Raw genomic sequence first — 13,602 nt, forward strand, 5'->3', positions numbered from 1 at the left:
ACTCGGGGCATGTTGAGTAAAGCTAATTTGCCAGGCCTGGGTGGGGGCAAATCTTCAAGCTTGATGTGTAGGGAAGGGAGGGGGCCTGAATAATCCCTGAGGAGTAGTAGAATAGCAGATGGAACACTGAGAAGTTATTTCCTTGAGTATAGATTTCCACGATGGAAAGAAAATGAGAGGTTCTAAGAGGCGGGCTAGTGGCTTGTACTATATAGCATAGCCTGCCTTTGCTGGTGTGTGGTGATTAGGCCTGGTGGAACTGCCATCAATAAATCAAGCGTGATCAGGGTGAGGAACAGGAAAGAAGGAAATATGGGGAAATGGGGTGAATGTCAGGTGGATCAGAGAGATACAGTCATGGGGGTCAGGTGTGGTATCAGGAATAATGTGGGAGGCGGCATTGAAGTCCGGGCCAGGAACAATGGTAATTGTGGGACTTAACAAAGAGTGAGTGCAGCTGAAGGAGCCGGGGAGCAGAAAGTATATGCGTCAGGTATGAGGAAGAAAATAGATTTTGGAAATTATGAGAAATGTAGAGAGTGAGTTGAGCACAGTTTGTGATTTTGAGGGCCTCTAAAAGTATTAGGGTGGCAGCAGCTACTGCACGGAGACATGAGGGCTAGGCTAAAACAGTAAGGTCAAATTGTTTGGGCAGAAAGGCTGCAGGGTGCGGTCCTGGCTCTTGTGTAAGAATTCTGACCACACTAACTATGCCTAGGAAGGAAAGGAGTTGTTGTTTTGTAAGGGATTGAGGTTTGGGAGATTAATCGGACACGATCAGCAGGGAGAGCACGTGTGTTTTTATGACAATTATGCTTAGATAGGTAACAGATGAGGAAGAAATTTGGGCTTGACTGAAGTAATGGGGGCTGTCTGTGAAGCCTTGCGGCAGTACAGCCCAGGTAATTTGCTGAGCCTGATGGGTGTCAGGGTCCAGTCCAAGTGAAAGCGAAGAGAGGCTGGGATGACGGGTGCAAAGGAATAGTAAAGAAAGCATGTTTGAGATCCAGAACAGAATAATGGGTTGTGGAGGGAGGTATTGAGGACAGGAGAGTATATGGGTTTGGCTCCATGGGGTGGATAGGCAAAACAATTAGGTTGATAAGGCATAGATCCTGAACTAACTTGTAAGGCTTGTCTGGTTTTAGGACAGGTAAAATGGGGGAATTGTAAGGAGAGTTTATAGGCTTTAAAAGGCCATGCTGTAGCAGGTGAGTGATAGCAGGCTTTAATCCTTTCAAAGCGTGCTGTGGGATGGGTTATTGGCATTGAGTGGGGTAAGAGTGATTAGGTTTTAATGAGATGGTAAATAGTGCATGATCGGGCGCCAAGGAGGGAGTAGAGGTATCTTATACTTGTGGGTTAAGGTGGGGGCATACAAGAGGAGGATGCAAAGGAGGCTTTGGATTGGGAAGAACGGCAGCAATGAGATGTAGCTGTAATCCAGGAATAGTCAGGGAAGCAGATAATTTAGTTAAAGTGTCTCGGCCTAATAAGGGAACTGGGCAGGTGGGGATAACTAAAAGGAGTGCTTAAAAGAGAATTGTCTAAGTTGGCAGCAGAGTTGGGGAGTTTTAAGAGGTTTAGAAGCCTGGCTGTCAATACCCACAACAGTTACAGAGGCAAGGGAAACAGGCCCTTGAAAAGAAGGTAATGTGGAGTGGGTAGCCTCTGTATTGACTAAGAAGGGGACGGACTTATCCTCCACTGTGAGAGTTACTTAAAGCTTGGCGTCCGTGATGGTCTACGGGGCTTCCGAGGCGATCAGGCAGCGTCAGTCTTCAGCCACTAAGCCGAGGAGTCAGTCAGAGAGCCTTGGGCCAGAGTTCCAGGGACTCTGGGAGTGGCTGCCAGGTGAGTTGAACAGTCCGATTTCCACTGGGGTCCCGCACAGATGGGACATGGCTTAGGAGGAATCCCAGGCTGTGGGCATTCCTTGGCCCTGTGGCCAGATTTCAGGCATTTGTAGCAAGCTCCTGGGGGAGGAGGTTCTGGAGGAATGCCTGGCTGCTGCGGTTCAGGCGTTTGGAAGTTCTTGTGTGCTGGAGATGTGGCTGGGGTTTGTCTCACAGTGGAGGCAAGGAATTGCAACTTCTTTCTATTATTGTACACCTTGAAGGCGAGGTTAATTAAATGCTGTTGTGGGGTTTGAGGGCCGGAATTTAATTTTTGGAGTTTTATTTAATGTCGGGAGCAGATTGGATAATAAAATGTATATTGAGAATAAGACGGCCTTTTGACCTTTTAGGGTCTAGGGCTGTAAAGCGTCTCAGGGTTGCTGCCAAACGAGCCATGAACTGGGCTGGATTTTTATATTTGATGAAGAGCCTAAACGCTATCTGATGTGGGATAAAGAAAAAGGAGCATTAACCTTGACTATGCCTTTAGCTCCAGCCACCTTTTTAAGAGTAAATTGCTGGGCAGGTGGGGGAGGGCTAGTCAGGGAACGAAACTGTAAGCCGGACCGGGTGTGAGGAGGGGAGGTGATAAAAGGATTATAGGGTGGAGGAGCAGAGGCTGAGGAAGAATTGGGACCTAGCTCGGCCTGGCTAGGAGCAGCCTGGGGAGGAGGGGAGAGGTCAGATGGGTCTGTAGAAAAGGAAGATTAGAAAGACTCAGTGACGCTTGGGGTTGGGACTGAGGGGACAGGTGGGAGGGAAAGAAGGAAGATTTGGGATGAGTTACATTGGGAACAAAGACTAGAGAGGCACCAATGTGTAAAAGAATGCCTGGACATCAGGAACCTCAGACCGTTTGCCTATTTTACAACAAGAATTATTTAGATCTTGCAGGATGGAAAAATTGAAAGTGCCGTTTTCTGGCTATTTAGAACTGCTGTCAAGTTTGTATTGGGGTCAAGCGGCATTGCAGAAGAAAATAAGATGCTTAGATTTTAGGTCAGGTGAGAGTTGAAGAGGTTTTAAGTTCTTAAGAATACAGGTGGCTGGGCATGGTGGCTCACGCTTGTAATCCCAGCACTTTGGGAGGCCGAGGTGGGCGGATCACGAGGTCAGGAGTTCGAGACCACGGTGAAACCCCGTCTCTACTAAAAATACAAAAAAATTAGCCGGGCGTGGTGGCGGGCGCCTGTAGTCCCAGCTACTCGGAGAGGCTGAGGCAGGAGAATGGCGTGAACCCGGGAGGCGGAGCTTGCAGTGAGCCGAGACTGCGCCACTGCACTCCAGCCTGGGCGACGGAGCGAGACTCCGTCTCAAAAAAAAAAAAAAGAACACAGGCTAAGGGAGAAGAAGGAGGAATTGAGGGTGGAAGGTTGCCCATAGTGAAGCCCAGAGAAAAGAGATAGTAGAGACATGGAGGGAAGGGGTTCGGGGGTTCTTACCCTCCAGAAAAGTGGGAAAGGGGTCGGGGCGCAGCGATATGAGGTCAGGGTGCGGAAATAAGGGATTGGGGCGCAGAGATATAAGGGGTTGGGGTATTTGCCCCTCCCCCAGAAAAGCAGTACTTGCCGCTAAGGGTGAAGGAGAAGGGGTTGGGGGTTTCTTGCCCCCCAGGAAGGCGGAGAAGGGGTAGAGACACGGAGAGAAGGGGTTGGGGTACTTGCCCATTCCCCAGAAAAGCAGGACTTGCTGCTAAGGGTGAAGGACCAAGGCAGGCATCCCTGCGTGGTCTGACACCTCTGAAACCTGGGTGAATAATCAGGCGTCCCTGCAATGATTAAACACCAAGGGAAGGCTGCCTTCCCTAGTCCGTGACTGCCGCCAGAGTTTTGGGTCTACAGATAAAACGTGTCTCCTTTGTCTCTACCAGAAAATGAAAGGAATTGAAATTAAGAGAAGGGAGAGATTGAAGAGTGGAAAGGAGAAAGTGGTTGAGGGATAGTGAGAGAGGTTGGAGAAGAGAGTAAGAGGCCGCTTACCCGATTTAAAATTGGTGAGATGTTCCTTGGGCTGGTCGGTCTGAGGACCTGAGGTCGTAGGTGGATCTTTCTCATGGAGCAAAGAACAGGAGGACAGGGGATTGATCTCCCAAGGGAGGTCCCCCGATCCAAGTCATGGCACCAAATTTCACTCGCGTCCGTGTGAAGAGACCACCAAACAGGCTTTGTGTGAGCAACATGGCTGTTTATTTCACCTGGGTGCAGGTGGGCTGAGTCCTAAAAGAGAGTCAGTGAAGGGAGATAGGGGTGGGGCTGTTTTATAGGATTTGGGTAGGTAAAGGAAAATTACAGTCAAAGGGGGGTTGTTCTCTGGCGGGCAGAGTAGGGGCCACAAGATGCTCAGTAGGGGGGCTTTTGAGCCAGGATGAGCCAGGAGAAGGAATTTCACAAGACAGTGTCATCAGTTAAGGCAGGAACAGGCCATTTTCACTTCTTTTGTGCTGGAATGTCATCAGTTAAGGCTATTTTTACTTCTTTTGTGGCTCTTCAGTTACTTCAGGCCATCTGGATGTATACGTGCAAGTCACAGGGGATGCGATGGCTTGGCTTGGGCTCAGAGGCCTGACACAGAGAACCTCTTCGGCAAGGTTAATTTTCACAATCCTTCCATCACTTCTTTGAACCTTCAGCTTTTCAATAATTTAATTCAAAACAATCCTTTAACCCTAGGCAAAAATTTACATTTTCATGCCTTCTTATAACCTTTTACTAAAAAACATATTTCACTGTTCTTACACTCTTTGCATGCAAATCTATTTCCAGTAGTCTCAATTACATGTTATAATGGTAACTCCTAGTAATTTTTAGCATTAATTTAAAACCTGGTAAATTGTTTTAATTGTGTGCTAACTGCAGCCAAGGTTTGCCTTCTTAGTTAAGGACGTGATTAGTTCCATATGTCCCCAGGCCCTACCAGCTGTGAAGCAGAGGAGACAGACAATTTTCAAAACCCAAAAAGCAGTTTGTAACCTTGAAACACTTAGCAAACCTTGCATCTTACCTACATTTTACCAATAATCTTTAGGGGCTGTTTTTATTTCTCAAAGATTAAAGTCATGTGAACTGAAAGGTACCACAGCCTTTAACTTCCCTTAAAAAATACTTGGTCCGAGTGCTTGTCTTCTTTAGGACAAATTAATTAGAGATCTTTTTAAAGACAGCGCACACAGTATACACACAGACAGGCATTAGAAAATCCAGTTGCTGGGTGAGGTGCTTTAAGAGAAAGGGCTAGGAAAACATGCAGATATCAAACCAGAGAGGGCTCATCCTCTAAGGCAGGATTGCTCAACAAACCTTGCCAAGCAGTTACTGGCCACGCCCCCAGGATGTAAAACAAGATGGAGGCTTGCAGCACACACCATACAGACATGCAAAGCACACCAGGATTGGCCACAGCCCAAGACTAGCCCTACAAATCCTTTTTCATAATTGAAGTTTTACAGAGACTAAGTTCACTGCTGACTGGGTGTGAAGAGGAAAAAAAAAAAAAAAGGTTTAAAAATGCCTGGGGAAGAACCTCTTATTCTTATGCAAGTGGTTCCTCCACCAGGGAGACAAGTTTAATTGCTGTGGGTCAGAGCTGGCCTCCCAGGTGCAGGGAGGAGGACATCCCATGAGTGCGTGGCAGAAAACGCCAGCCAGCCACTCATGGCGCCTTGGGCCAGGTATCCCAGCCCTGGCAGGGAGGGGAGGGCGGTGGGGAGCCGCTGCTCACCAGTTCCTTCCAAAAGGAGAAAAGGCTATGAAAAGGCCCCTAACCCTAGGAGCAGTAGGGGATGGTGGCGTGGTTTCCTCTACCCTCAGGAGCCGGAGGATGAGAGGGCTCAGAAGGCAGAGGGAAGGGAAAGAATTCTTGGCATGCATTTCACTCACTGTTTCTAGAGCCCCCACAGTGCATACCAAAAATGATGCAGGACTTTTCCTTAGTTCAGCTGAAGACGGGGTCCTTGTCTGTCCCATGGCCACAACAATTTAGGCTCACAGTCAGTTTGAAGGGTGAGAGAAGCAGGACTTTTTTGGGTGAAAAGGAAAAAAGGGGGAAACAGCGATCCTGCATAAGGTCAGAGTCCCTGCTAGAGAGCTTCTCACCCACAGCTTGAATTCCAGGTTTCCCACAGGAAGCAGAGGGGCCAGGCTCCACCCCGCTGCAAACAGCATCAACTTCCTGAGGTTCCACCCCAGTGTGCAGGCTGGTTGGAGTTTTTCTGGGGATCCCCTCCCACCTGGCTGTCTCGCATGCTTTTTTTTTTTTTTTTTTTTTTTAGTGACAGTTCATACTCTGGCTAAATGTATAGGAATTCCAGAATATTAAATTCCAGTGGTGATTACCTGTCCGGGAGGTAATGGGAGGTGATAGAGAGTGAATATGTGATGAGCATTTTACAGTCATGGCATATTTTTTCTTTAAGCTCTGTACCTTGTTATACAATTTGTTTTCCTGACCTATCTGGAATTTCTCTGCTCTCATAACAGCTTCCCCATGATCCATTCATACCAGCTGGAAAATTCTACTTGGCCTTGTTAGTGTTAAGTCTTTGAGGAATAGCCTCCTTAAGGAAACAGCAGAAGTGTCATTTTGTTTATTCTCATGGCATCCAGAATCCTGTTTTACTGAAAAGTTTAATGCCACGTACTTGGATCATTGTGGCTTCCATTCCCAGAGCCTCTGCTGCTTGTCCTCAGGGTGTTTCCATGGCTTGAAACCCTATTAAAAATCCTTTCCTGCTTAATTGTTTTAAGCAGTTTCTTTTGAGGATCTCTTACCTATTAGTTAGTAAAGATAAATCTTCCTTCCCTTCACATTTCCTTGTTTGAAACAACTCTTTACGTATTTCTGGCAGTTAATTATTTAATTATAAGTGAAAATTTTTTTTAAAGAAAGTCAGTGGGCAGTCTCTTTGGGGGCATTTATTTTGATTTTTGTTTTTTTGTTTTTTTGCTTTTTTTTTGGTCCGGGGGTGTTTATGCTGGGATTCATTCTGATTTCCTTCTCCTTTCTTGCCCTGACATGTCCCCAGAATTCCTCCTCTTCTAGAGTCAAGGTGATCACCTTAATTTCCTGCCCTTCTATGGCAAGTTAACACAGCCTTCTCCAACTCTGAGCCCAGGCCCTGAAAAGCTCTTCATCACTCCTGTAATAAGAAGGCCGCGGATATTTTCCCTAGGCTTGGCCTTGGGTAGGTGCTGTGGATGGCTACAAGTTCAGGGCTCTTTTCTAGAGATGTAAACTCATTTTTAAGTTTTCCTCCTCACCCACCAGGAGACTTTTTCTATTTACTAGGAGTGGGAAATTAATGCAGGAAAGATGGTGAGGGACTGATTTCTGTAGTTTAGCAATGTAGGGGTAGGGGAAATGTGTAATTCTTAGTAGTGTAAGTGTCTGCAGTAGAAACTTTATGGACTGTACCAGTATGCAAATGAAAAACTCTGCATTAATACCCATGCGATGTTCATCTTGTCACCAGTTTTAATTACAGAAACATTTCCTACAGGACTGTTTACTGCATTTTATTGTTGAATACTCTCAGCTCCAGGTGAAACATACTGAAGTGTGAAATGGTCAATTATAACTGGATAAACAAAGTTGCTTGGATAAAATATTATTAAACTAGGTGTTTGGTTGTTTAGTGTTCATTTTTCTTTATCTCAGGGCAGGGGGTATACGGAGTAGAAGAAGGATTTGGCACTTTAGGAAGATGACTTTGTGAACAAATTCACAGTTACCAAGACCAAAAAGACCTTATAAGTCAATTTCATGCTGAGTTGTTTAAAACCATTTTCACATCAAATGTTTCATAACTTCCCTACTCTGTAGAATCTTTCAAAGTTTGAATTTCTGTGAGGTAGACCTTACACGATATTCCCCCTTTAATACCTTTGGAGAATTAATTTAATCTTGGGAAATACTCTCAAACATTGATACTTTGGAAAGTAAATTCAGAAGCGAGTATCAGGAACATAATTTTAAATGGTTTTTAATACATACCCCTGAAGCTTGAGATAGATATCACACTTTGATGCATATCCTGTGTTTGCTGAAATATCACTTATGAAACCTGTGATTCCTTGACTGAGAGCTTCATTTAGTATCTTATTTATGATTTGCTAGCTGATGGTGCTCCAAAGAACTGCTTATCTCAAGCTGTATGAGTAATATTTCTGAAGTATTTTTTGAGATCAGAGCAGACAGGAATTTCTGACAGTATAGACTGGTATTTTCTGGGACATCTGCCTGCAATTAGAATTTTATTTGGGACTAAATTTACCCAAGATTGGGAAACAAACTTTCTCCTTGTAACTCTCCTATTCATTTTTCAAGTAGTAATGTCATCCTTCAGACACTTTCAATTAGTGGTCTTTGTGGTGTTTTGTGGAGTTTAACGGCTATGGAGACTAGGAACATAAAAACTTTATGTAAACCATAACTATCATTTGTTTTTGGTGTTCCAAAAGAGATTTGTGAGCAAGCAGTGATGGCAAATAAGAAATTCCCTTCCCAATTTGTTGGCTGGTGTGCCTAACCTTCTACGTTCCAGATCTACTACCATGGCTGGAAGAGATACAGAGTGAAGGTTATTCAGGTTCACAGGTGTATATGACAAATAGAAGAAAAGAGGAAGGTAGGGAGAAAGAGAAGAGAGAGAAAGAGGAGAGAGAGAGAGAAAGAGAGAGAGAGAGAGAAAAATTAGAGTTAGAGCTGTCTGGTGAGATGAAACAAAAGATGACCTCAGTTATTACTTAAACTCCTGGCCCTTAACAAACTGTACCTCCTGGAATCAGATGAGCATCCTCTTGAAGTGAAGCCTAAAGTTACCATACTGACTCTAGATGTTTCTTAGCTATCAAGAAAGCCCTGTTGATTGCTCAAATGCAAAAATGTTTAAATGTTGGTTCCAGGGATTCTATGTTTATATATGGTGCTTTTTTTTTTTTTTTTTTTGAGATGAGTTTCTTGCTCTGTCACCCAGGCTGTAATGCAATGGTGTGATCATAGCTCACTCTAGCCTCAAACTCCTGGGCTCAAGCGATCCTAAGTTGCTAGGCTTACAGGTGCATGCCACTACACCTGGCTAACTTTTTTTATTTTTGATTTTATAGAGACAGGTTCTGTGTTGCCCAGGCTATGTCTTGAACTCCTGGCCTCAAGCAATCCTCCCGCCTCAGCACCCTGATTAGCTAGGACTACAGACATGCACCACCATGCCTGGCTAACTTTTTATTTTTTATTTTTAAGATAGGGTCATGCTATATTGACCTGGCTGGTCTGGAACTCCTGGCTTCAAGCAATTATCCTGCCTCAGCCTCCCAAACTGTTGGAATTACAGGTATGAGTCACTGCACCCAGCTATGCCTTTTACATACACTAAAAAAATCTCAACTCATGATGAAACATCTTAAATATTGGCAAGAATATTTCATTTCTCTGGAGCAACAATTTAACTTAGGTTGAAAATACAATCTGCTTTTGAATGTTTACGTCATCCACCTGGGATTATTTCTGGCTGTTCAACCAGCAGCTGGTATATTATACTGTTATTAACTTGTTTCCAAGACTATTACTTCGGCAATTACTTCTGCAAATATTGTGGGCAAATATGTGTAAGTGTGCACAACTGTGTGTGTATATGTGTTTGGGGCAAGGTACAGAGTATACAAATGTACATGTGAACACATAGGGCTTGAAAAAGAAGAAAAGAACATTTTGTCACTTTCTTACATTTATTTGCACAGAGATAAAGGAACTAAGTCAGGCTTATGTCCTTGTCTCTGTGTAAATTATCTTTGCGCTTCAAATGGTTGCTTGCATATGGTGACTTAACCTTTCTTCAGCTCAGGAAAAAATATTTCTGCATGTTGAAATATATGAGGGCTGAAGCTTCTATTATTAAAAATAGACATTTTTATTTTAAAACCTAATAAATGTTAAATAAACAACTTTAAAACATAAATAAAACCTTGAATTGAGATAGGACTTTTCCTGTTTTCCTATTTCTATTGCTTATTTCTTTTCATGTTTAAATAATTTTATTATATTTAATAAACCAAAATCCTCAAACTTAACAAATATATTTTGAACATGAGGATAATAATTTTGTCCTACACTAAAGTAAATTTTATTCTGGATCAAGGCCTTTCTTCTGGTGTATAATTTTTTGAAACTTTTAAAGTTAAAAATTAAATTGCAAAACTCAAGATAGGTTCTAGTTCAGCCAAAAGTTAATTTATTTTCCTGATATCTAGTTGAGCCAATTTGGATGATGTACATCTCTGAACCAATTAATTGGTGAAGGCATTAGAATTTTCAGTAAATGTATATAGTTCTGTGACAGAATCAATAAACTCATATATCATGAATTAAAGTGTTGAAAGAATGGTATTATTGCAGCAAAACTTCTGTGCTATTATCAGAATGTAAATGGATACTGGGTAGCAAATATAGAAAAAATTCTAACAAATGCATTGACACAATCTTTTTTCTGCCTTATCCCTCAGCCATTGCTAAAAGCACCAAAACAAAACTAAACAACACAAAAACAACCCACGTATCTTTGGGGATTTTTTCTGTGTGTGTGGCATGAGGGGGTGGAGAGTTTACCAAAAACAACAGAGCAATGAGCTTCTTTACCGACCTCTTTCTCCCATTTAATCAAACTCTTCCCTATTCTCCTGTGAGTACCAAGGCCCTCAAAGACAGTAGCAAATATGTAAGCTGTCCGTGAAAAACCAGCACTTCTGAAGTGACCAAAATGAGTGAATATCCAAACATTTGTTGACAAATATGTACTATTATATTTTTGTTTTTAATTTTACTTGTCCTTAGTGTGATATAATAAATATTTTTTCAAGTTGCCATGTATTTCTGTCTTCCAAGATGTACTGTTAATCAGTCTACTGATTATAATCCAATAACCAATTAAAGGCAGATCTACACACCAAGAAAGGATAATTTATCATAAAGATAAAGTATGCTGGTAATTCAAAGTAAAACTTTAGGCTCATTGAGTAAGAACTGCTTTCATTTAAGGATCATTGAATAGCTTTTGTTGACCAAAGACTGATGCTGCAACATAGTTCTAACTTTGAGGCCTTTAAAAAGGGGTAATTAATTGGTAACATATTTGGGACACTTACCTGAGTTGCCCAAGCAAAAATATAAACTTCGTTTTTATAAAAGAAAGGTTAAGGAAGTAGTTAAATCAGGTTAAATATTATTTCTTTATCTTAATTTAATTTTATATCTTTTGTAATTATTAAGTGTGCTTCTACCTGATTCTGTAAGACTTTTCTAATCTTTATATCACTTATGATATGACAAATAACATATGCTCTGTACGCTTATTGTCTGCCTGCCAGCTAGGTGATAGCTAAATTGGTTGGATCTGTCTGTATAAATAATATCTACAACAAGTGCAGCAAAAGTGGATGAAATGAAATAAAAACAGTAGGGCAGAAAGGTCATCGGCAAAGCCTGAGTCTTGTCCTCTCGCTGTCGTCACCAGACAGCTTGAGCTTCACCACTCGCTCCACCTTCTCCACCAAATACCAGTCCCTGGGCTCTGTCCAGGCGCCCAGCTAGGCGCCTGGCTGGTCAGCAGCTTGGCCAGCGTCTATGCAGGCACCGGGGCTCTGGTTCCCAGATCTCTGTGACCCGCTCCACCAGCTTCTGGGGCTGCGTGGGGTGCGGGGGCCTGGCCATGGGGATGGCCGGGGATCTGGCAGGAATGGGAGGCATCCAGAACGAGAAGGAGACCATGCAAAGCCTGAACGACCGCCTGGCCTCCTACCTGGACAGAGTGAAGAGCCTGGAGACTGAGAATCGGAGGCTGGAGAGCAAAATCCCAGAGCACGTGGAGAAGAAGGGACCCCAGGTCAGAGTCTGGAGCCATTACTTCAAGACCCTCAAGGGGTCTTTGCAAATACTGTGGATAATGCCCACATTGTTCTGCAGATCGACAATGACCGTCTTGCTGCTGATGACTTTAGAGTCAAGTATGAGACAGAGCTGGTCATGCGCCAGTCTGTGGAGAGCAACATCCATGGGCTCTGCAAGGTCATCAATGACACCAATGTCACTCCGCTGCAGCTGGAGACCGAGATCAAGACTCTCAAGGAGGAGCTGCTCTCCATGAAGAAGAACCACGAAGAGAAAGTAAAAGGCCTACAAGCCCAGATTGCCAGCTGTGGATTGACCGTGGAGGTAGATGTCCCCAAATCTCAGGACCTCGCCAAGATCATGGCAGACATCCATCCCCAATATAAACAGCTGGCTTGGAAGAACCGAGAGGAGCTAGACAAGTACTGGTCTCAGCAGATTGAGGACAGCACCAGAGTGGTCACCACGCAGTCCGCCGAGGTTGGAGCTGCTGAATCGACACTCACGGAGCTGAGACGTACAGTCCAGTCCTTAGAGATGGATCTGGACTCCATGAGAAATCTGAAGGCCAGCTTGGAGAACAGCCTGAGGGAGGTGGAGGCCCACTATGCCCTGCAGATGGTGCAGCTCAATGGGATCCTGCTGCACCTGGAGTCAGAGCTGGCACAGACCCGGGCAGAGGGACAGCGCCAGGCCCCTGAGTACGAGGCCTTACTGAACATCAAGGTCAAGTTGGAGGCTGAGATCGCCATCTACCGCCGCCTGCTGGAAGACAGTGAGGGCTTTAATCTTGCTAATGCCCTGGACAGCACCAACTCCATGCAAACCATCCAAAAGACCACCACCTACCAGATAGCAGATGGCAAAGTGGTGTCTGAGACCAACGACATCGAAGTTCTGAGGCATTAAGCCAGCAGAAGCAGGGTACCCTTTGGGGAGCAGGAGGCCAATAAAAAGTTCAGAGGTAAAAAAAAAAAAAGAAATTAATATAAATCATCAATAAATTAAAGGCTGATTTTGTCAAGAATAATTGAGAAACTGCAAAAACATCCGATCCCCAGTATAAATGATTAAATGCGATTAACAAATTCTACAAAGAAATGGCGATCTATGTACAGTACAGAAGATGTTTATATAAGACAGTATAGGGAGCATATTTACTCCAGTAAATTTTACAAGTTAGATACTTTTTCTAACCAATACAAATGACCAATATTGACTACACTCAGGATGACCAAACATTTGATTTGCATGGGACTGAGGGAGTTCACAGGTGTGGGACTTTCAGCACTAAAACTGTAAAAGTCAAGTGGAAAACTAGGATGCATTGGACATTCTAAATCATATGAAATAGGAGAATTGTATACATCACTGTGTGTTTAAATAAGTGAGCAGTCTAAATACTCATGCACTTCACCATCAAAGGTATCAGACCTATGTCATTTTACAGCTGAGTTTTACCAAACCTTCAATAAATAGTCCTCAGTTGATATAACTGTTTTATGAAAGAAGAAAATAGCAAATTTTACCTAATTGAATTATTAAATATATAGTAGAATATGAATAACAAGTCTGGAAAATGACAGTATAAGGAAAATTTGAACAATTTCTCTTTGAACACTAATACAAAAATCCTAATGACATATTGGCTTACTGAAGCCACAATATAGATGAAATATATGTTATAATTATGTAAGATGAATCACAAATGTGAAAAAGTTACATCAGAGTTTATATCAATATAATTTACTACATTACTAGATTATATGAAAGAAACCTATAACCATTTCAGTAGATGCAGAAAAAACATTTAAGTTGTATGCTCACT

The 13,602-nt window shown here is 43.1% G+C and overlaps 1 protein-coding gene across 1 annotated transcript; it reads left to right on the forward strand.

Moving 5' to 3' along the window:
- Positions 1–11,580: 11,580 nt before the first annotated feature.
- On the forward strand, positions 11,581–12,683 carry LOC129458408 (keratin, type I cytoskeletal 18-like). Its single transcript, XM_063613588.1, is given in 2 exon segments — positions 11,581–11,803; positions 11,806–12,683. Coding segments are annotated over 2 exon segments (1,086 nt in total). The 5' UTR covers positions 11,581–11,595.
- The last annotated feature ends 919 nt before the right edge of the window (positions 12,684–13,602 follow it).

Source organism: Symphalangus syndactylus, chromosome 19 (assembly GCF_028878055.3).
Source record: "Symphalangus syndactylus isolate Jambi chromosome 19, NHGRI_mSymSyn1-v2.1_pri, whole genome shotgun sequence".
Classification (NCBI taxonomy): domain Eukaryota; kingdom Metazoa; phylum Chordata; class Mammalia; order Primates; family Hylobatidae; genus Symphalangus; species Symphalangus syndactylus.